This window comes from Lonchura striata, chromosome 3 (assembly GCF_046129695.1).
Source record: "Lonchura striata isolate bLonStr1 chromosome 3, bLonStr1.mat, whole genome shotgun sequence".
Taxonomy (NCBI): Eukaryota; Metazoa; Chordata; class Aves; order Passeriformes; family Estrildidae; genus Lonchura; species Lonchura striata.
In genome coordinates, this window is record NC_134605.1 from 72,774,505 (window position 1) to 72,799,144 (window position 24,640).

General features: G+C 32.7%; 1 protein-coding gene across 5 annotated transcripts in view; it reads right to left on the bottom strand.

Annotated features, from left to right (window-relative positions):
* The window catches only part of GRIK2 (glutamate ionotropic receptor kainate type subunit 2), a 347,561-nt gene that overhangs the window by 140,332 nt on the left and 182,589 nt on the right, over positions 1–24,640 (bottom strand). For all 5 annotated transcript variants that reach the window (XM_021533827.3, XM_077782281.1, XM_021533828.3 and 2 more), the window contains 4 exons: positions 18,322–18,465; positions 17,020–17,127; positions 10,188–10,301; positions 1,774–1,980 (listed from right to left, as the gene is read on the bottom strand). In XM_021533827.3, the coding sequence (XP_021389502.1) occupies positions 1,774–1,980; positions 10,188–10,301; positions 17,020–17,127; positions 18,322–18,465 (573 nt within the window). The remainder of the gene's footprint in view (positions 1–1,773; positions 1,981–10,187; positions 10,302–17,019; positions 17,128–18,321; positions 18,466–24,640) is intronic.

Here is a 24,640-nt window from a genome sequence, read left to right on the forward strand (position 1 = left end):
GTGTATAAATAAATTGCATATATTCAAATAGATTGCATGTATTCAAATAGATTTTATATATTCAAATACATTACAAAGTAAGAATTGATAAAACCAGCGAAAAATTTAAAGCAAAACTTTTAAAATTGAGAGAGACTAGTAAAAATGATGGTCCAGATTAGGAAGCTGAACTACATTTTCCATGTGTACAAACACAGTCTCTAAACTTTTCTGATTCCTAAGTAAAAGTCATTTAAATAGAACAAAAATAAATAAATAAAAATAATAAATTCTAGTCCGTGTTTAGTTGTATAATATTTCTGGAAAAAATACTACCTGTTTCATTCTGCTTTATCAAGAGGAAGGATGGGAAAAGCTACTGTTTCTGACATTTTACTTCTACAACTTGTTCAAATGCATTTTATTTCAAGGTTATCTTAATGCAAAACTTAGGAGGTCATATTAGAGTTTTCTTAAAAATGCTTTAGGGCTGAATAATAAAAGGTGTATAAAACTGTGATTTATATTTGCTTCTGAATAAATACTTCCACAATATCTACTTCAATCATGGAAAATTAGTTACAGATGAGGATGTTACCTAACAAGCATCAAATCTAATAGTTTAACAGGCCTATGCACTTATTCATGTGTAAAAATGCACATTTATAGAGATGGACAGAGAATCCAGCTAAATAAGTTTGCTTTATATGTGTGTGTACTAGGTATTATAAATAAACACATTGAAAGATAACATAACTATAATACTCCCACACATTCTTCTTAAAAGTGTGAAGCCAGCCATAATCAACATCTGTTGCAACACCAATACCAGCTTATCATTTACTAGAAAAGCATGAAGCACAACCCTCCTAGTAAATATGAATAAATTGATTAGAACATGTTTCAGCCCATCTGCTGAAATCTTAAAGCAAATTCAAACAAGATAAGTAAATATTTTTTTTCAAATGATTCATGCAATTTTTGCCATCAAGAGGTTCCACTTGAATTGACTACAGTCTTCTATTTTAAAATACAGTGATGTGCAGAATAGGTTCCATCTCAATCTTTGACTTCATGTCTATAGAGAAAATGCTATCAAGAAGTTCACCCAAATTAGTGAACAAGGAACAATGGAAGGAACAATGGCATAATTTTTAAATTTATGACAATTTTCCTATGAGACTGAAATCAACTGGCATGACCAACTGAGAAAGCACATTTTGAAGAACCTGAAGTAATACCTCCCTCAATCACTTACAGTCAATTGTAATGGTAGCTGGTGTGACATTGCTTTGTCCATCAGTATATGTTGACATTTTTGTCTTACTTACTGCACTTTATTGGTAAAATTTCAAGAAAGATAAATATCAAATGATGTGTGAGTTTACACTACACACACAGAAATTTCTCTAAGACAAAATCTCAGATCCGCTATCAGAAAAGGAGACCTGACTTGTATTGCTGTAGTAAATTTTGTTATAAAACAAAATTTTGTTATAAAACCCCTTACATGTGTAAAGAATTCTGAGTACTATTTATTTCATATTTTGACTTAGACGTATGCTACAGAAGAGCTAAACCAAAACAAACACTGACTATGGGCAAAACAGAGATGCTTTATTTTACAAATTCTACAATAAAGACATAATGGATACCAATCTACTTGCATCAATTCTTCAAACACCTGCAAATTGAAAGCAGTAGTATTCAAATGGCATTATAAAAATTTTACAATTTTTGTAGAAAGTTCTGAAGTCTAAATGCATATTTGAAAGCTTGTAAAAGTTAACTTACATGATCAATTAGTTCACGAACCATTCCATTCCACTGTCCGCTGGCATCTTCTTGGGCTCCATATTTTCCATCTTCCACCAGTCTAATCTCATAGGAAAATCCAAGGATAGTAGACAGCTCCCTGAGGAGGTCAATGCAATAACCTTCAAAACGATCATTTCCATACAAGGGTTTGTCAGACTTCTTGAACATAACATATGGCTCTTCCTGTAAGAATCAAGACAGAGTGGATAATGAGTGCCTCCACACTTTTCTTCTCATTTTAGCCTTAAGTAGTAGACACTCATGTGCTTACATATGCATACAGTCATGACATAACTCCCTGTACAACAGAATAATATAAAAACCAGAATTCTTTTAGCTTTGGCTGTGTGTGTCTGAAATCTTAACATATTTTCAAAGATTGTGGTGTTTCTTTTGGAAAAAATTACACTCTCAGCACTGTAGGCATGTCTTCAAGGGATGCATATACACATTAAATTTAAATGTGCTCCTTAACTATTTGCATTATACAGTAATATAAAATGTACTGTTTGGATGGACAATGCAAGCCTTTTAAAATGCAGAAACAATATATTTTGGAAACTGAAAAAAAATTAATTAAATCTCCAAATATCGATCAAATATTTTACATATTACATTTTACACTTTTATTTATATAAATGTTTAAACTGTTTTCTCAATGCTTTGTTAGGCAACACATAAAAAACCGACATGGGAAGGAAAAAGTTAAAGCATCTACTGCTCTATTGCCTCAAGTCATAGGCTGCCATTTACAAGACTGCAGCAAAACCTGAGAACATTTACTCAAAAAGTAAGTTCTATGATATACATTCCATGAAAACTGAATTCAATTTCTTTAAGCATTTATCTTCTAATGCTTAAATCAAATTACATTTTTTTTCTTTTTTTGCATTACGTGGTGTGCAAACAGACAGCAAACAAATTAAAATGATTGGCAGAAAATCTTCAATTACAGGAAGATAATTTACATGTAGTAAAACAGTATTTTTACATCTGTTTGTCAGTATAGGGTGGCCTTTCTCAAATAGAAAGTAAAAGGGAAAAATACAAAAAAATTTGGTAGTTTTCCACTACAATTGGTACCAATATTCAATCTGTGTTTGTTAGGTTAAACATGCAACTTGGTTTTCATTCACTTTTGGAAGAGACTCTTGATTTTTTATAATTAAAAGGAAAAAGAAACAAGTAAGGTAAGACAAATAATAGTATATTCAATCATTGCATCAAACACAAGACTAAGTGAATATTCAGATAAACTCTTCAGGGCAACTTAAGAAAATTCTTACAGTCCTAAATCCCCACATCAGCACTCAGTGGGGTTAATGGTACATAATTCCACAGGCACCTGACTGCTTTAATAAGTCAACAGTACTAGTGTAATCTTCTGTCTTGAGTTTTCCCATTATTTCAACATTATATCCACATATAACTGGAACTTTAATACATAAGATTTTACCCAAAGAAATGAAAAGGAAAATGCAGGGAATAATCTTGTTCTTAAAGGAACTGTTATACACCCCTATTGAAATCTGTAAGGTTACATCCATATTTTCAAAAAGTACATCACAGATCTTTATACAATTAGCAAGGAAAATAAATGAAATAAAATAAACGAAATTAAATGAATTGCCCAGCCAAACTACTAGGATCTTCTGACAGAAATTTCTCAAACAACAGATAAACAAATGACTCCAGAAGAGCTCTTCAAGATGTAGTACCGACAAGAACAAAGACCTAGCAGAAAACCTGGAAGTTGAAAACAATTTAAAGGACAGGGATCACTGAATAATTCTTCAGAAACAGAGATGATATCAGAGCAAAAACTATGTTTGAAAATAGTTATTTATAAACTTGGGAAGTTGATATTAAATATCTCAAAGAAAACAACTGTAAGAAAAACAATATTTTCAGGTAAAATGACAATTCCTTAAAGAGATCACGCCACTGGCCAAGCAGAAGCTATGCAATGACAAAATACAGTGTGCTTTTTTTATTTCTTGGGTAGCAGCAATTTTCTTCATATTAATTAGTATGGTTTAGATTTGTGCTCAAAACAGGGTTATAACACAGGAATATTTTCATTACTGCTGAGCAGTGCTTACACAGTGTCACAGCCTGTTCTTTAGGAATTCCAATGTAGTTTGGAATGCTCACATGCACAGATCTGAGACATTTGCTCTCAGAGTTGTTCAGATATTTACAGTCTTACACATCCCCCAATCTCTGGAATCTTGGCAAGATTCTTGACAACATTTTTGTCTCTGTCTTGCATTCCAAGCAATCCTGAGTTATCTGGTACAGAATTTAAATATAAATATGGGGAAGTATGTATATTTGTCAATTTATGCTTTTAATTCTCCTTTACTTAATAAGCACAAAAGAATTTTCTTGATTGAGCAATTCAGCTCATTGATACATTCCTACATATTTTTCTACCAGATCATTATAGAAATCCTCAGACATTTTATCTGTTCTGCTGATGCATTTTTATATTTTGTTAAAGAAGAATTTTAAAAATTTTGCAACCTTTTCTGGAATTCTTAGGTCCATCTCGTCTCTATTCTTTACTCTGGTCAGCTTTGGTAAAGCCCACAATAGTATCTGTACTACAATTAAATGATTCTCAACTTTTGCCGAGAAGACTGATCAATAAGTTATTAAAACTATCTTAATGCTTTTCCAATCCTAGATTAAGTAATTTCTTACTGCTACTTTTTCTTATAATCTTCTACTATACAAAAGATTTGTTTTTTTCTCTTCAGACCTTTTACTTGCTATGTAAACTTGAGCAGGGTTGGTATTGGCAGCTTCATCTGTAATAGCTCTTATTACAGATGAATGTTATCTCTAGTTTGCTTTTTCCTCAAGTAATACCCATCCTAAATACTGAACATGGCATTCAGGTATTCTGAACAAGTGTATGCAAAGTGTTCTACATTCTTCATTTGCTCATGCTTTAAACTTGTAGAATGGGCTAACATAAAACTGGTTGCTAAATATACTCTCAGGAAAGTCTCTACACATTAAATATACAATCACCATTGCTTCTTGGTGGATTATCACTTCCACCAAAATCATTCACTAGGACAATTATCACTGATTAGGTAGGCAGGGTTTTTAAACAGAGTGATATGTAGATTGCCAGCTGGTTTATACCTACTTTAAGATTGTTCACGATTTTTTCCCTTCAGTTCCTGAAAACGTGACCCTTAAAAATTAACTAGACCACATCACAAAAACAGTACTTGAAATCTTCTAAACAGCTTCAGTTGAAATTAAATATTTCAACTGGACACATCTCCCTAGGAAATCAGGGAAACCATCCATTAGTGCTTTTACTATTGCTTGGAATTACATGAGTCGCTTGGAAACAAAAAGTCACTGATTAAACACTGACTATATAGTCCAGAATGAATCCTCAGGAAGACACAATGTTTCCAGGAAACACTGCTACTTTAAATTAACAACAGGTCAGCTTGTTAGAGAATTTTAAGATCAAAGCTATAGTTTAATGTCTTGAAAGACTAAAATATCTATAGTGAAGAGGGATGCAGAAGAGCCCCATCCCAAGCCAGATATAAGCACTACAAGTGAGAATGCAGATAAACCTGTAAATGCAACAAATAACTTTTCTGAGAAAAAATTACTGAAAAGTAAACTTAACTAAAATACTGCAAATACAGGTATGACTACAAGGAACACTGGAATCACAGGTAGATTAAAAACCATGTCTGCAAATAGAAGATAAATATTTGAAAAAAAATTAATATTGTAACTTTACAGACTGCTTTTAGTTTTAAAAATGTACAGCTAATGTTTGCATAAAAGCATATTTATTCTAAAAAAATTTTTCTACAACTTTCTCTTTCTCTTTTCAGATTTGAACAATAAATATTTACTTGAATTATTCCTGTGAGTTATATGATATTTCAACTACAAAAATATTACTAGAAATTACAGTGAGTTTTAAATTTCAAGTTCTTTTATCTTTTATTAATATTAATCAAACATATATATTTTATTCATAATTTCAACATGGAATAGCATATTTTTAAAATAATCTAAAATTTATTACTATCAGTATTGAGAAAAGCGAAACAAAGAAAAAAACTAATAAATCAACAAAAAGAAAGTGGAAGGCCTAATGATGAAAAGAGAAAAATCATTTGAAATTTTGCCACTGTTAGAATAGGGATCTTAATTATTAGCTTCTGTTCACCAGAAGGTGGGATACTGGAGCATTAAAAGACTGCCACATCTTATTAAAATTTATATCAGATAGAAGGAATATACAATAGGTTTTCACGGTAGGCAGTCAAAATTCTAGTAGGGAGAGGTGAAGCAATCCACTAGTTACTTTCAATCAAAACAATCGATGGATGACCCATCATTTTAAAGATAATAGATAAATTAATTCTTTCAATTTTAATATTCTTTTAATATATATTAATTTAAAGTTTGGTCATTGAAAACTCATGTTTGGGTATCCAAGACAAAAGGGAGAGAAATGATGCACCAAACATTTGAGAAAGCAGCATATACCAATAAAATATAATGTGAGAATACTATACTTTGAACTAAATGAAATTATTTTAAAATTTATTATAAGTATTCCTTCTAATTCTCTTCCTATTTCAAGCCAATTTTTTTAAGGGAAGTACAATAAAAAAGGTAATTTCACTTTTCAAATGTGAAGTAAGGAAAAACTACTAAATTTGAGAGCATCACACACCTTTCATAACTTTCACACATTTCTTGGAAAAATTAAACTTGACAACTGTGAGCTTTTCTGAGCTTTGATGTAAGCAGATACATAAAAGTACATAAAAGCTACACAGGAAAGGAAACAAGCATTTATTTCAGCAGAACAGGGCAAATGAACCAGTATGATAATAGGTACAGGCTAGTATGAAACTAGCACTAAAAAAACCCTAAGTACTGTGCACATACATTTATAAACATGGAAATTGAATTCCAAAGTTAAAACTCTCTCAAATTGGAAGTAGAAGATATACAACAAAAATATTTATATATTTACATATAAAGTCTAAATAGAAGAAATGTTTCAGAGTTCTTGTCGGAGTCAATTTAGGAGAATCAAATAATAAGAAATCCTTATGACTGAAGTTGAAAATTTGTTTTCTGTAGGTTTTTTGTTTGGTTTGTTTTCTAAATGCAGACTATTCATAAAGTAGGCTTTTGAAATAAGAAAATTCTGAAGTTTCAGTGCAGAGTAATTTAAAATAAAACAAAGCAATAGTATCAAAAGGATTGATATATCCACAGCTATGATTATAAAATATAAAAACCAGCATACTCATTATTTTTCAAATGTTTTTCCCCCCCTTCCCTGAAAAGGCCTGACTATCTCTCTAGTGGACATGTTCAGTTGCTGCCTGGGGCCGCTATGGTTTCAGAACTTGGAAACCAGACAGGTTTCTTCACAAAAACTACATGTAGGTAGATTTCTGAGACAGGTTGAAGCCCTGAGAACTGTCCCTGTCAGAATAGAGCACTGAATTATTTAGAAACCAAGGAATACTCTTTTAGCTAGCTACCTGTAAAATGCATTAGAAAAAAACTCAGACAAAAAGGAGCACATAGTTCTGTCCTTAGTTAAAGTAGATGAATTTATGATGAGTTTATATTTTATAATTTTTCCCATCAATATATATTTTTCTTCTCCTAGAGACTCAACCAGCAGTAGAAATGCAGGGTATACTTACAGCTGTAAAGATCTAAATGACTGCAAAATATAGGAGGAATAAGATATTGCTCCAAATTTCAGAAACGAAATTAAAAATAAAAGAAAGACTGGGATATTTAAATGAAAAGTGAGCATTAAGGCAAACTACAGAGAAAAATGATTAAGGCTCCCCAGCTGGGAGTCTACTATAGACTATTGTAGGGAATTCTCAAAATGAAACATCATAGGAATACCATATGAACAGCTTAAATGATAGAATTGCCTTTTCTTTTTTCATTTTAGCAAGATTTTGCAGACTCAAAAAAAGGAGAGAAAGGCTGATGATGTAGGTATATTTTTAGGAGCTTTAGAATTTTATATTTTTCCCTTGCAGTGCTACAAAAAATGAATATTCAGTAATATGGTTTCTGTTCAACAGAAATGTATTTTTTAAGCATAAAAACGACAAACCTAGAAAATAAAGCTAGTACATGTGTGTCTGCACCAAAAATAGTTTGGTTCCTTTTTACTATTCCAAGTGCCGCTCTTCCAATCTGTTCCACTTCTTTAGAGTACTATTCTTCACAGCTGAAAAGAATAACTGCAACTACCAAAAGTTTTACTAAACAATAACTGAAGTAACAAAGGCAGCTAAATGAACAACATGAAACACCAATTTATTTTTTAAATGCATTATTTAGATACCTGCAAAGACAATGGATACTTATAAATAACCACTAACCAAAAGTTAACTCTTAAGAGAAAGGGTATCCTTGATTACAGAAAGCAACTTTTCTCTTAAATCCCAGGAGTCTTCTTTTGCAAACTTTACCAGATTAAAATCAGTTCTCATTGGCAGCACTGCTATTTACATTTGTGCTATTTACCATTTCTTGAGCTAATTATTTCAACCAAAATCTTGCCAGTATCACTAAATAAGAGCAATATGATACTGTGAGTACATTAACACAAACCTCATCAACAGGCAGATGTTAAAAGAGAAAGACTTGAAACACCCTAAATTATTGAGTGTTTTTTATGTAATCTTGCGGGGATTGATCCTTGTCGCAGTCCTTATCACAATCTGGAATCAAGCATGTAATGATGGCTATTGAAGAGTGCAGATACAGAGGTTGGTTCATTATTGAGCAATGAAGGGAACAGGCCACTGGCAAAGACAGGGCTATAATCTGTAAAGCAGAAATTCTAGCAGCAATTAGGTTCACATGAATTAAAGCTACATATCAGTGACAAGCGTCAAGAAAAATCCTAGGCAAGATACAGCATTATAGAGAGCATGAGAGGTCAATTGGAATTATTAACAAAATTTACTTGATAATGCAGTAGTTTTTACATGTAGAAAATACGTGATAGTGGGAAGAAAACTGACATTAATACTCTAGAAGACATACTTTTAATATAAGAGAATATATGACATTCATTTACATTTCATTAAAAAAAACAACAAGGGATTATAAATTTATAAACTAAATTATAACTATAGTGTACCATTACTATAATTAATGGTATAAGAGGAAGTTGTGGTAAATCTATGGTGGGCTTAGCATAACAAGAAATTACATCTGAAAGTGAGTTCAGTCGTGTTCCATTTTATATATCTGGTGTGTATTCTTCAATTAGTGAAATAAGTGAAGCAAAGGAATTCAGAAGATTTTCTATCACTTGTAAACAGACCATATAAGCAGTGAAAAAGTTGCCCACTGGATGAAATTATATGACTTATATTACATAAAAGGTTAAAAGCACACTGGCATTTGTGTCTATGCACCTGTAAAAATTCATTCTAGTTTGAAATGTCATAATATATGTGGCAGTTAAAAGCTTCTTAACATAGTATACAACCACCAGGAAGCAGATTTGTTTTTAATATCTGCAAATTTATGATAATGGTGGCAGCAGACAAACATACCAGACAAATTTCTGTAAAATTTTAAATTTGCATTGAAATTATAATTACAATTTCAAAATTATTGCGAGGAAATAAATGAATACTTACTTTTACATAAATAAATGCATTTATTAATAAATAAAACTACCCCATTCACTACTGTGAATTTGTCAATAGTGAAAATAAAAAAGAAGTTACTGAGCTTGTTTCTTTTAGTCTAGTTCAAAGGACAAATCAAATATATGTATGACTAAAAATTTCATCTCAATAATTGAGTAATAACAATTACTCAATTGTTATTTATTATAAATAAATAATAAATAAATAATAAATAATAAAATAATTTATCTATGTTAAATAAATGTTAAATACTTTGTACTTTTCTTTGAGGTGTTAGAATAGCAAACAAAAGCAATGAATTTTTGCTGGCTAAAATCAGCAGGCTAACAGACAAAACACTTTTTAAAATTGATTATTTTTTGTGCTGTCATATCGCATGGAAAAAAGCAGCTTTCTAAAGAAGAAAACATTTTAGTCAATAATAAGGAAAGTGAAATAACTAATCAATTAACTAAAATTGGGATAATCTGCTCACAATTAAGGTAAGAGTAAACATCCATTACTGGCTTATCAACTGGTGTTCATTTATGACACCATAAATTCCAATCCCAAGTAAATTCTAAGTAATGGCAACGCACAGTGCAGACTGTTCATTTTTATTGCAATTAGTGTGTCACATTCCATCAGTTTTTCTGCATAACTGTATTTCAGGAAAAAGAAAATACAATTGCTTACCAAGATGGTAGTAACAATTAAAGAGCGATTGGACAAGGAATCTGTGATGTTTGCTGGTTTTCCTTTCTGATTCTCTGTCATGTTAAGGCCACTCAATGGATCCCAAGTTCCAACCTATAAAACAGTAAATTACTGTGTAAATCATCCATTAGTTACATTTCAGCATCTAGAACTTTAAGGAAAAACAAATTGCTAGAGGGTGGAAATATTGATTGCTAAGAATTATTATTAAATTTTGTTTCATGTTTTGTGAAGTCTGACATTAGGTGTAAAAATGGTATAAAGAATATCTAAATCTATTCTTAATACTTCATTTTCCATTTCTCAAGATAAACCACATATGAAGATAACAGGCAAAAAATTCATTTGCAGAGAAGAGAACATTTTCTCTACAAAAGGATTTACCCTTTTCTGTGATCAGAGAGAACAGCAGGAAAAAGTATGTTTTTGGGGAAACGTAATGGAGAAGACAGAAACAGGCATTAACTTAATTAATTTACAGATAAATCTTCAATACATGAGTATTTTGACATTTTATACTTCAAAAGAAAGTCTATAGGATTTTTATCTAAGTAAGAACATCCAAGGATGTGCTTTAAGGTTCAGGTCAAGGACAGACTTACATACTAAGTAGTAAGTAATGCAGCTTATCTGTAACTTATCTGCATTTTCATCCCTATACCATTAAAATAGTAAATATAACTACCCATTGTCGAAATCAGAATGTTTGTTTACTCCACTGTCTTAAAAAGCCCCAAATATGTCTTATTTTGGTTTTAGGCATGATTTTAAATAGCATTTCAAATACTAATACCTATAACACAAGGTAAAGATATTATAAACTTAAACTAGACACAAGTTATTTCTGTAAGGATTCATTGCATATATATATATATATATATATATATATATATATATATATGTATATAAACATGCAAAAATGTTTAAATTATTTTTTCAACTGAGTCCAGACAGATTGTATACTTTTAAGTGATATGTTGCCATAGGGCTGTAAAGTAAGTTTAGGATGCAATGTGGTGTGGATAAAAAGAGTTCCATTTCTAAAACTGAGACTACAGCAGAGCATGAATCAGTGGATGCTGTAATAAAGACAAATTTGATCCCTTTTTCAACAATTTTTTATTCCACAAGAATCAATATTTTGTCTGTCTTCCTTGCTTAACGCTCAGTTTCAAGAAGTCACTCTTGAATTTGACCATTCAATACTTCATAAACTGGTCAAAGAATCGTGAAGGGAAGAAAAAATATGTGTGTCTCATAAATCCAATTGGAAAATAACATCTAGCACATAATTTCAAAGTATTTAAGTCAAGCCTTGTTACCAAAAAGCCTCTCCTTCATTTACTATTTTAATACAATTTGATTTAGCAAATTGAAAGGCTTTCATAAAACACAAAATGTTCAGCCTTGCAGCTTGGCCACAATCAAGAAATTTTAAAAGGGTTGCTAACGTTTAATTGCAGTGTTCTGCTAATTATGACAATCGCAGTGTTTGCTTTACTTCAAAGATGAAACTAGAGTAGAATAACAAGGAATGACAAAGACCAGAACTTGAGCCTGTCGCTGCATAAGTGAAGCTGAATTAATCTCCTGTATGAGATATAACTTCAGATACACAAGTAGCACAAAAATTTCTGAGGCCACAGAACATCTTATATGATCAGTTTCAAATCCTAAATTAATTAATTTCCTTTGTTCAAATTCATGTTTACTTTAAAAAGAAACTTCTGTCTTGATAAATTGATTTATTATTTTTCTAAATTAGGTGCATTGTACTTTTGCTGCTGTTTTTATTAGCCAAAAATCTAAGAAATGAACCAAAACTCAGAGGTTCAAAATTAGACTTTTAGACTTTCTTTGGATTATCTTTGCTGATGAGCTGAAACTAATTTGTACAATAGGTTCTTATATATTACTGTGTTTAGCTCCCAAATCACACAAATGTATTTTTAAAGCTGCTTCTTACAGAAAATTGTGCAAAAACAATGCAGCAAGTTAATTATTTTCTATTTGTTTCATCACATTGTTTTAATTTTTAAGTACCTTTTTGAACTAAATAGAATTGCCAATGTGTCTTTACTAGAAAACTTTAAAAGCCAAAAATGTAGAAAGAGTGCATCAAGATAGTCTATAACCAAAATTCAAACAAGCTACCATTTAACTTATTGCATTACATTTGTTTTAAACAAACTTACAAATTTTCCGAAAAAGTGAAACAGATGTTCATACACGCACTTTAGAGAGAACGTTTACACAGTAAATATATTGACTATATTGTCAAACCCTCAGTCTCCTATGATTATTACCCATTCCTCTAAATGTCTAAACTATTCAGAAGCGACCATGCCAATCTGAATATTTTAATACTTATTATCCAAAGTACAGGATCCAAAACAGGTGCACCCATGAACATGTGCTCCACAGTGAGACAAAGAAAAATGATAGAAAGAATTAGCTTATGCAAGAATCAGCTTATTTAAGTTGAAACAATTCCAAGAGCTACATTCATCATTGCATATTATAGAGTATTCTGTAACATGGTAATTGTGGTAGTCTTCAAGGATATGGAATACAATTTCCCAAACTCACGTGAAGAGTTAAAAACTTGCATCCAAGCTTCCACATATTTGATTTCCAGGTTACTATAAGGTTACTGCATTTCCTCAAAACCAGATATTCCCACCTTGCTGGACATGTTCACCCAGACTCACTTTGTAGCTCCACAGGCTATGGAGGCCTTGATTCTTCAGTATAAGAACTGCTGAGTAATTCCTATGTTATCAACGCTGTTTTCAGCTCAAATCCAAATCATAACCCCATACAAGATTGTATGAAGGAAATTAACTCTGTCCTAGCCAAAACCATCAAAATATTTTACCATCCCCCCCAAAAAAGAAGCACTGTACACTTGAGAAACTTAAAATGTGCTCAGTTTACATATGCTCTAGAGCACTATACAGAGATTCAGTCCCATGAGATGCTAGTCCCAAAAATTCAGTGCCTTTCTTACTTCAGCATGTTTCAAAAGTGATTTATCTTCATTAATAGATAAGTATACTTTCAAGTATTATTCTTTTTGATTTTTCTTCAGAGTTCTCCTGTAAAAAATTATTTTTGCTCTGAGTCAATCAAAACTGTGAATATGACTCATAGTGAAGTGTCACAAGCATTGTATTAGGAAGGATCATTGCCTTTCTGCAGTGCTACTCACTGACTAAGCAGCCAGAACCTTGTTAAACTCTCAAAGAGTTGTCAAATTTAACTATACTTTCTTTATTTACTTTTGTAGAGTAAATAGTAGTAGTGGTGATTACATCAAGGAAATAATTATACTCCACTAGGAATAATAATGTTTCTTCATATTTCTGAATTTCCCACTTGCAAATTGCTTAATTTATTTTCCTTTCTTCAGTAATATTAATATTCATGCCTTCTTTGCCAAATATAACATAAATAACAATATTTCAATACTTCTGGATCCCACAAATTTACTATGTCTTTCTTTTTTTTCTCCTCTCTTACAAAACCTGTTGTTTATGCTATTTACTTTTTTTTTCTCAGATAATTATTAAAGATACAAAATAAAACAAGATCTTGTTTTAAGCTGCACAATGAATTTTAACTAATTTTTTGTCATTTACATTCATCCTATATGAAGGTTTCTGAGCAAGGCTTCAAGTCAATTGTAACATCTCATAGTCAGGATATGTGATTCTTCTTCAGTGACACATTTTCATATCAAAAGTGATATTAAATTAAGGTATTTGTTATCTCCTTGAAGTATAAAATAATTTTCCTCACAATGCAGCCTCAGTGTAAAGACTGATTGACTGCAATTTAAATTATAATTTATTATGCTGGAGTGTCACAGTTTCAGATTTTCACTGTGCTTAATCATGAATAGTTTCAGTCTGTCCAAAGTGACTGTAATAAAATTTTGTGGTATATTATATAAATGGCACTCGAATCATCTCTTAATTTTGTCATGTTCATCTTACCAGGAGCTATCATTTTTGGCAGACATAAAATTTTATTTGGAAACACATACTTCTTATTGACTGATGCCTGATTATCACCTCTCATTCAAGAGTTTCAGGAATAAGTATTTTATGTAAAAGCTGAGATCACGCATAGCATTTTTTAAAATCAGTGAGGAATTATTCTGTTGTCACTGACTTCAGCATCCATTGAACTTACCACACATGATTTAGGTACTTTCCCACTTATACTGGTTATACTAACCAGGCAATTTATCTAGGACATTTTTGTATGAAGTCTAAGTTAAAAAAAAAAAAAAAAAAAAAAAAAAAATTCTAGAAATTCCTGACAATATTTTTTTTTTTTTTCCTATCCATCAATATTTTTCTCTTCATGGATTACAGCTGTCCTTGACAGCTAAGGACACACCAAGGACAACCAAGGACAAACTACTGTCCTTGGCAAAAGAAATAATAACAATTTACAACATGGAAACATGGCATAAGAATTCTGTGCACCATAATATTCATCACCCATAATATTTTCTCATCCTACAAGTGGGAGAATGCACAGAAGAAAAAGAAAACAAGACCTGTTCAGCAACTCTTACCACACAGACAGAGATGTCTGACAAGCTGGTTTGGGAAGAACATTGAAAACATACCAGATAAGAACAGAGATGTAAAAGGCTCCTGAGGGAAAAAGAAAATAGACAGAAAGGGCATAGGAAGAGATTAATAGGTACAAGAGAGAGGGATTAGATGGAAAGGGAAACAGGCAGGGAAGGTCTGGGAGAGGGGGGAAGGGAAAGGGAAAGGGAAAGGGAAAGGGAAAGGGAAAGGGAAAGGGAAAGGGAAAGGGAAAGGAGTAGCAGAAAGAAGGAGACAGAAAGATGGAGTGCACATGTGGAGGAAGGCAGAGGACTGAGAGAAGGGTGAATCATCACCACTTTAACAGAATTAAGCCTCGAAGGAAAAAAATCCTCAAAAATTTGAGAAAATTCTTTTAAATAAAAGAACTGGCTAAAATTTACTCTTTCAACTAGGAAGTGTCATGCTCCAAAATTTATCATTCACTCTGGATTCAAGAATAGGGTTTGCATTCTTTCAGAATAGTTAAGTTTTGTTCAAAGAGAAACATTTCTCTGTGGGCATTGATTTATCTTTCTCAGTAAAATAGGCCATATATTTCGTATGTTTAGTAAGCAATTCAATCGAATGTGCATACACTTGAATATCTCTTTTCCCAGTCTCATCTCCTTACACCCCAGAATTTGGAGTTGCTCAGTCTTCGAAAAAAGATTGCCAACACTTTTTGGTGAAAAAATAATATTATCACTTCCACTTATCACATGACCAAAATAAGCCATGAAGGCAGTAAAAGTATTTTCCTTTTCTATGAAAATATTTCTATACAGTTCAAACACATACTTGGCTTTTTTAAACATTGATATGTTTCAAAACGTATTTCTGCTTTTGTCTCTTAACTTTCAATATAGCTCTTTCCCAAGTTCCTTTTTTCTATTATGTATTTTAGAGAACTACTGTATTTCCTACTGAATTTTATTGTCTTCCATATTTCTCTGTAGACCTTTTTTGCTTTATCTCTATATTTTTACTGATGTATATATCTCCTAGTGTATTGTCAACTGAGATTTTATTTTCCAGAAATCTCATGTTGCTTCGTGGTTCCCAAATGCTACTTAATGTTCTTAAAACCATCCCAAATTACAAAGACTTCCTTTCCTGATTTTCAACAGTTGTCACTTTCATGCAAACTCTTCAGCCACTGCTGACTTATTTAGCTATTACCATGACATTAATTCTTCCAGTTCTGATTCCAGTAAGAAAGACAAGTTGTGCTGTCACCTATTCTACTTGTACACAGTACTGATTTACTTTTCAAGTCTAACTGTTACTATATACTCTTTTCCCTGGCTAAGTTGCCAGAGCTGACTTCATGGGACACTTCATAGAAGAAATCTACTGTCAGTGTATAGCTGAACATTTTGAAATATAGTTTAGCTCTTGAATCACAGGTTTTCCACTGCACAGCAAAAATGTTATTACCTATGTAAGTGTTTCAAGACATGCTCATGGTTTCTGAGCTTTTACAAATCTTTCCAGTAAGAGAAAATTAATATTCTAAAGCTAGTCGAGTGAGACAAAATTTTGGGTAAATACGTTGTTTATGCTATTTTCTCCATTCAGTAATTTTCAGAAGAAAGAAAATGCAACTCTGCAGTATGGCCCCTTCCCTTTATTTCTGGTTTTATTTGTGCCCACAATTATCACCCTTGGGCAATAGCTGATAGAACTTGATCTGAAGATGAAGAAAAACATCTTACAGAACATTGAATACCAGATCTAAATGCAAAATACAAGGCAGATACCAGGTGCAAAACCTTTGCCTGCTGGTCACAACAACATGAGACACTGTATCTTCCTGCAAATTGCCTCTTCACGGTAAGGTAGCTGGAGGGAAAATGATCTGATTTCAGGTCATGATGGTGTCATATAGGCAGGCCAAATGTCTGTACATGCTTCCTGAGCTCTCAAGTTCAAATATAGACAATACTAAGCTATACGGAACAAGTATTTCCCAATTCTTCAGTCTCTCACTCCACCTCTGTACAAGAAACATTAATGTCAGCAGACAGTTAAACCAGTGAGGATACCAATTCTTAACTTTTTAGTACCACTTATAGAGATATTGAGTCGAAAGCAAGTACACTGTTTTACATAACACAAGAAATACTATTGTAAGTGGTTTTAGAGGGTGAGTTTTGGTTTGTTTTGTTTCCCACCTCCTTGGAGGCAAATGTCTTACACACCTTTTCAAGACCTTCTTCCTTGAGGCTGATGACATCCAAATCAAAATCTGTCCTTAAGCCATTCGTTTTGTTGAAAGTTATCCTGCCTGTGAGGCCTTCCCAATGGGCCTGTGGAGAAAGAAAAAAACAATTTTTAGAAATAAATATATCTTCTTTTATTTTCTCAGAAAGGACAAACTACTCCTGCCAAAATGGGATCATTAATTATTATTTTATGTAACTAATTTACCTTGTGGCTGATTTTTGTTTTAAAATATTTTGTGTTTGTTTTCTGCTAATGAAATCAAACTTTCAGTCTTCACAGACAATTTTTAAAACTTACCATATCAGGCTATAGACTTTTCTACTGAATGAGATAAAAAGGTGTTTTGTTTTCATTCCTCCATCATTCATGCATGCATTTCCCCTTCTGCTTCCCTACATGCCTCCCCCTCCCCAGTCCCCAAGCTTCAATCTGTTTCATTAATGCTGGACTTCATTTTTTTCTCAGGAAATTTCATTCAAATAAAGACTTACTTTTGGAAGATGCTGATTCCCCTGTAACCACACCGAGACAGCAAAAATTGAGGTCAGTGAGCCAGCCTTCCTAAGCTTATTCCTTACTTTTAATACAGTGCAATAGCCTCATATTTTTTATAACTTTAAAATCTACCCTAGTTCTGAAACTATACAAAGTAGGAGAGAAAAAGTTGGAAATAACTATCATCCTAGAAGGAACCAATATTGGAAAAAAATACATTCCACTGCAAATTATTCTCCGCATAATAATATTTTGTATATCTAGGCTGAGAAACACTGTATGAGTTACAGTATGGGAAATTTGAATAGTCTACAATGTTCACCTTTAGCACCTTAAATCTCTTAGCTTTATTATCACTACCTACCAGTATTTAAACAGCATCTTGGGTAATCAGGGAGACATATATTTATTCACCATAGAAAATGAAGGAAAAAAATTAGCTTTAACCAGGTTAACTGCTGAATTTCTCATAATCAGTCCACAGTTTAGAGTTTCAGATGTTTGGGTTTTAATGACACAAATGCTCCACACAGACCCAACTATCTACAAACATAAGTTTTATTTAGAATGCAGCTATTTCACCTTTCCATATTCAGTTCCAAGTCATACTTCAGGAAAACCCACTTTCAAATAAAAATTCTGTCTTGCTTGTTAAACTAATAAGATGCGAGATGACCATCTACTGGGAAAAAAAATCCAAAACCAAATGGAGTGAAAGCAAAAGAAAATGGGAATTGAGGGAAAAGAAAGCAGGGGAGCAAGGCCCTTTATGAGTGACTTACCTCCTTGATGAGACTCATGAAGCGTGTCCCAAAGCGCCATGGCTTGTGGCGGTTGCACTGCAGCGAGCTGACGGTCATCTGTGGGAACTGCTGCACGGCCACCGACACCACATGCACCGCGTCGTACATCAGCGCCGCGTCCGTCTGAAACGACAGCGGCACCAGAACCGTCAGCGCAGGGCAAACGCGTGGGACAGGCCAGCAGAGAGAGAAGGAAGCAACAAATTAGCACTGCTTGTTCTGCTAAATGGGAAAAAAAATGGTCCAGTTGCTTGTGCAGCGCTGTAAAATGTAGCCTTGTTGACACTTCATACATGAGTTATGTCAGGATCTTCAGGCAGTCTCAGCTTTTCTCTTTTTAATGCTGTAAAAAGGGCTCAAATAGCTACTTTTCAGGATGATGGGAGTACACTTGCATCTGATGAAACAAGTTACTTGTAAAAGCAGTACGTTAGGGAGCTATATAAATCACTGTGTGCATGTTTGATTCAAGATGGTTATTTTCATGAGTGATGCAAAAGAAAAAAGGAAACAAGTTGAAAAACCTTAGCTATAAAGGAAAGTGTACAGGTTCAGTAAGTAATTCTTTTTTTGAAATTACAGACAAGATTCCATTCCAACAGTACTCAAATGAATCATTAATAATTTTTAATATGCGTCAGTTCAAATTCCTATGGCAGAACTAATCAGTATCTTCAATAAATCAGAGGTAGATTAGAATTACATCAAAATGCACATTAATTTTAATAGTTTTCATGTCCCATCCTAAATAAATAGACTTAGACATAGTGTTTGCTAAGAAATGTTGTATTAGCAAAGGACAGAGACAGCCTCTCAGTACACACTGTCATGCTGTACAAGAAAGTGATATCTCCCTCCTGTTCTCCTTGATAAACAGAGGCCTGGTAAGCCTCGGAACCAAAAGCAAGAGAGGACCTTAGATTCAGCTGGTGGAAATGAGTGCTATGCCATCTGCTCAGCATACCTTAGAGAAAAAGGACCTATTTTCCCTTCTCATTCACGTAATTAGTGAGCTGTGAAATTAGTTCTTTAATGGATAGGAAACCTGGAGATGATTGCACTTGTCACAATGCAATACAATGCAATACAAAATGAGCTTATATAGTGCCTTTCATGCAAAGGCATCCCGAGGCTCTTTACAATAAAACTAAACATAAAAATGCAAAAATATTCTACATTATAGCCCATAAGCTACTGTTAAAGAGAAAAATATACCCTCACATTTAAATGGCTCTCGCAAGGAGAGATTTCAGAATTCAAACAGAAATAAATCCTAATTTCAAAAAAGCCAGCATAAGAGATTTCAATGATCTCAGGCTCAAAGCAGTTTATGCAGAGGCTCCAAATCAGTCAGAAAATACTTTTGCTGCCAAATTGTTCATTATCTTCAAGGCACTAAAGTGCTTTTAAGGCAAGCTGATATTTGACAAGGAGGCAGTGAAACACCAAAAAGTTGGAATGATATGCTGAGTAAGTGTCAGGCAAAGTTTAATATTCTAGAAGCAAGACTTGGCAGTAGCTGAAGTCTAGACAACAGCTTTTTAAATAAGTACAAAACATAAATCTGACTCAGAAATGCAAACTGGATTTTAAATCAGTTTAATTTCTAAAACTGTAGTCCTATCAATGAAGGAAGATAGAAATTGCTATGAGAGTTTAGCAAAAATATCCCACACAGAAGCAATCAGAAATTCAGCACCAGCACCAACTGATTAATTAGATGCAAATTTGGAAGTAGAACTGCTAAGACTCATCAGAAGGAATCAAATGGACATTATGCCAGATGTAGAACAACATGGTTTTCTGTCAAATTCTATACACTGCTGAAGTGGAAATCTGTAGGATGACAAAAAATACCCAAAGATGTCAAAGGCGCATGATAAGCTCCAGCATATATATGTTGTGAGGCACTGGAACAGGTTGCTCAGAGATGTGGATGTTCCCATTGCTGCAAAAGCTAGTTTGAATGGAGCTCTGAGCAACCTGGACCATAGCAGGTAGGGTTGGGGTTGGATATCTTCAAGGTTCATTCCAACCCCTTTACATTCTATGATTCTGAAAATATGTTGTCATAATCTATTCATTAAAGACAAAGCAAATGAGGAAGAAAATGCAATAGTGTAATATCCATAATTCAGTTGACAAGCTCTGTCCTATCAGATGGATAAATCTGAATCTGCATCTACCAGTTACTACTGTCATTAATATAAAGTTACAAACACATCATAAATTAAGGATATCTAGATTTCCATGAAAAGACAAATATGTTGCTAAAATTATTTTTAAAAATTCTGAACAGTTCTTTAAATATTCTAGAAGAAATTCTACTGCAGTAAGTAGAATAACTTATAATTTTCATATGCAGCTCATTATTCTCTTCAAGATCATCTTTGTCTTCTTATCTTTAGTCAGTAAACTTTTATCCTTGTGAAATAAATCCAAATACATTTAAAAGGTCAAACTGTTCATAGGGTTTTGCTTAGTGTCTGATGGTCACTAATGTATTCTGAAAAATTCTGTGCATTAATTAAAATCATTCATATGTTCTTTCAAGTGTGACTTCCTCAGCTGCATCAAAAATGAAAACAAACTGCAAATGCTCACAAATGTATACCTGCATTGGTTTCCTAGGTGACCATGACAAAAGCATTCAATAAATGCATAGAAGTGAAAGAACACTTTCACATTTTATTGACATAGTCCTTGAAAAAGTGTGAGCACATTAAAAGCAATTCATACAAAGTCTCTAATCCATTGTGAAACTTATTTCATCATAAAGAATAAATACTTTTTGTTATGGACTGGATTTCAGATCATAGTATTATGTGAAACAAACTCAATTCAGACTAACTGTGGTCACTGGTTTAAGTGTTAATGTGCCTATTTCATACTGCAATAGGATTTTCCTGCTGAGCTTGTATTTATGGCACTTGGTCTTCCAAGACTTTAGAAAAGAATGAGAATTCTTGTTTGGCAAAAATGTTTAAGTACACAAGCTGGGGCATGTTCCATAAGGAATTAATTTCCCTAGGCCCTTAAAAATGTATTTTATTTCTTACACAAGAGTAATGCCCTGGATAGAACACTGGATGCAAAATCAGGTTGTTGGATTTAGTTTTTTTTTATTCCAAATATGTCCAGTTTATTCATAGTCAGTTTATGAAGGACAGAAGTGGCATAGTACAATTTGGAGAGTAAGAACACCACCTGTTCTTCTTTAATCTAAGAGCCTGAGTAAGTAGTAGGTACTGCAGGTACAATGAGCAGGACAGTTTAATCAAATCTGCTCCCTCCCCAGAATAACTATCTTAGGGAAAAGGAACATTACTTAGTTGTCATTGCACAGTAAGGATTTACAGTGGAATACTTACTCATTTCAAAACCATCAAAAATGTCCTATAATGACCTTAGCCTATGAAGCAGTACTTTTCCTTTGATATCTACTCTTTTGTATTTAGTGACAATTTATCACACAATATATAATTATTAGTTAGAAAACCTTGAATAAATGACATATTTCATAAACAAAAAAAAAATTCAATTATTTTTTTTGTTCTTCCACCTTCCTTTCATTTTTCCCCATATTACTCTTGTATTTTAGGTTATTTCCAATGTGAGCACAGTGAACAGAAGTAGCCATCTGTCCAAGATTTTTCTTTTATTATCATTATTTTCTTTTGAAAACTGATTTTCTTATAGAAGCCTCATCTGCTTCCTTTCTTTTGAACAACTTAAAAAACATGATGTGTGGAAAGTCTGACGACACTTAGAAGTCAAGAAGCAAAGACTACCTAGAGTGCAGGAGAGGTCCCTTTACTGGCACTATTACCTTCCTTAAAGTTTGTCCTGTGTGATAAAAAATTAAAAAGTTGAATTTAAAAATTACTGGATATAAACTCCAGAAACAGTGATAAGTTATATATAAAAATAAGATTATTTTTACTCCTGAAAATCTGTAGTTTCTTTATTATAGAGTTTACTAATGCTTGATCAGAAAAGTTTAAGAGCTAGATCTTGAATTCTGTTAGGACAACATAATTTTAACCCATGAAACAGAGTAACTAGGAAAATAAGAACTTTTCCCCTCAAATTCTCATATAATGTGGTGACAATGGTGCTAATATTACTCTCCTAAATTCACATATTCTTGATCAGATGCCTCCAAACTCTACTTTAAAATCTGCCCTACAAAGAGATTTTTAAGAAGGTCCAGAACAAGAGAATAATATTGGAGAAAGAAATTTTTCTTTGTCTTTCCCAGGTGTGTTAAAGAACAGAGAAATGAAGCATGAATGAAAAATATTACAAAACAAGCAAAAAAAGTTCTTATAAACCAAATAGAAGTCATTCTATCTTACTGATAGATGTGTAAGCTGTATTAGATTTAAATATCTTTAACAACCATTATAAGAACTGCACAAGCCTATCAACAAAAGGCCTTTCAGTTAGATGATGCCTGACAAATGCAGCCCTGTGCACACAAATTCCAGAGACCAAACATACTACTACTACTCACAGAAAGCTCTCCCACACTCAAGGCAATTATAACAAGTGAATGAAATTAAGAAGAAATGGCTTGCAAAACTAGTTCCTCCCTTCCTTAGCTAATAAAATCTATTGCCCCTGAAATCATTTCACTTAATTCTCACTTGCTAACACATCCCACAAAACCATTTTGCTAAGTGAGATTTAATAAATCTTTCAGCCTGGGATTAAATTTTACTGTTTTATGAACTGTTAAATTGCATTGTATGCTTATTAATGCTCATGTTTTCTTACTTCTTGACACATTCCTAATTCCACTCTAGGGTACAATTATGAAAAGAGTACAGATATGTTTTTTCACCCCCAAAAATGCATTTCAATAGGGAAAAAGATATCAGCACCAGTAACCTATAAACAATGTTCATCTAACTTTAAAAAAAATCAGTTAGATATTTTTTTCAAAATACTCTAGTATTTTAAATAATATATAGCTAATTAAATTATTTTTTTACCTTTTAGTGGTCTAGTGAATTTTGCCAGGGTGTTGGTTTACAGTGATTTTAAGTAGAGATGAAGAGATGCAAGTTATTTTCCCCATCATCAAAATTTAAGCTCCAAACAAAGCAAATTATTTATTTCTTATATTATCAATGAAGACTTTACACTAACAAAAATTCTTTACCTTTTTGTAATCTAGAAAAAGTGGAGTACTCAGGTAATTTTATGTTTTAAAGTGTAATTTTTTCTTACACAAAAAGGCAATAGAAAAGAAAGGATTTCCTTTTTTGCCTCAATACCACCCAGTTTGATGTACAACTTTAATTGAAATAGCAAAGCGGAACATGAACAATGACAAATTTTTAGAAAATGCCAAGAGAAGAAAGGAATAGGAAAAGCATTCCAAATGATAGTGATGTGGTTTCCACATTTCTTGTCATTGCATTGTCATTATATAGGAAGGAGTGTACATTATTTTATTGACAGTATAAGCACGTATTTCCTGATATAAAAGTCTGAAGTGGTAGAATTCTTAGAAAGTAATGCTGTTTAATAGAATATTTAGGTGTTAAGAAACTGGAAGTATATGAAAATTATTTAGGTGGGTAGACACTTATTGCAGCTTGATTTTAACTCATTACAGGTGAAACTTTCAGAGAACTTGAAATTTTGACAGAAGTAGACACAGAAAACCTGTTTAGCAAGTAGTTTGCACATTGCCCTGAAATAACAACAGCAGAAGTATTTCTTCCATCTTCTTGATCTTTGATTAAACCAGAATTTCATTTTAGCAAATAAAATGTTAAAGATTTAGAATATAAGCTGAAGTGAATAGGAAAATTTTTTGTTATTTTTTCTGACAAGAACATCTTGTCATTCTTGTGAAGCAAGAGATTAAATCTTAATTATGAAATAAAATTTCCCTTAAGGGAAAAAGAAATGTTAAGGAAACTTCTCTGTCTGACCAGTTGATCACACCACCTGAGCTGGGACCCAAGTCCCTCTGCAGCCACACCATAAATTATATAGCCTATATGGTGACCTTCATTTATCTGGAATAATGGAATAAACAGTAACAGAATGGTGACTGGGGGCCAGGGGTGGTGGGGAGGAAAAAGAAGTCAAAAAGATATATTTCTAATTACATTTTTTTTTAAATATAATTCTTAGATATTTTATTTGCTATGATTTGATCCTGTAGATGTCTCATCATGTCATAAATTCTACTAAATCAAGATTAAAATTACCTTCAGTGTATTGCTTGCAATAGCAAAGGTCAAGTGACTGCATAAACCTTTGCAGAATGTGCAATTAG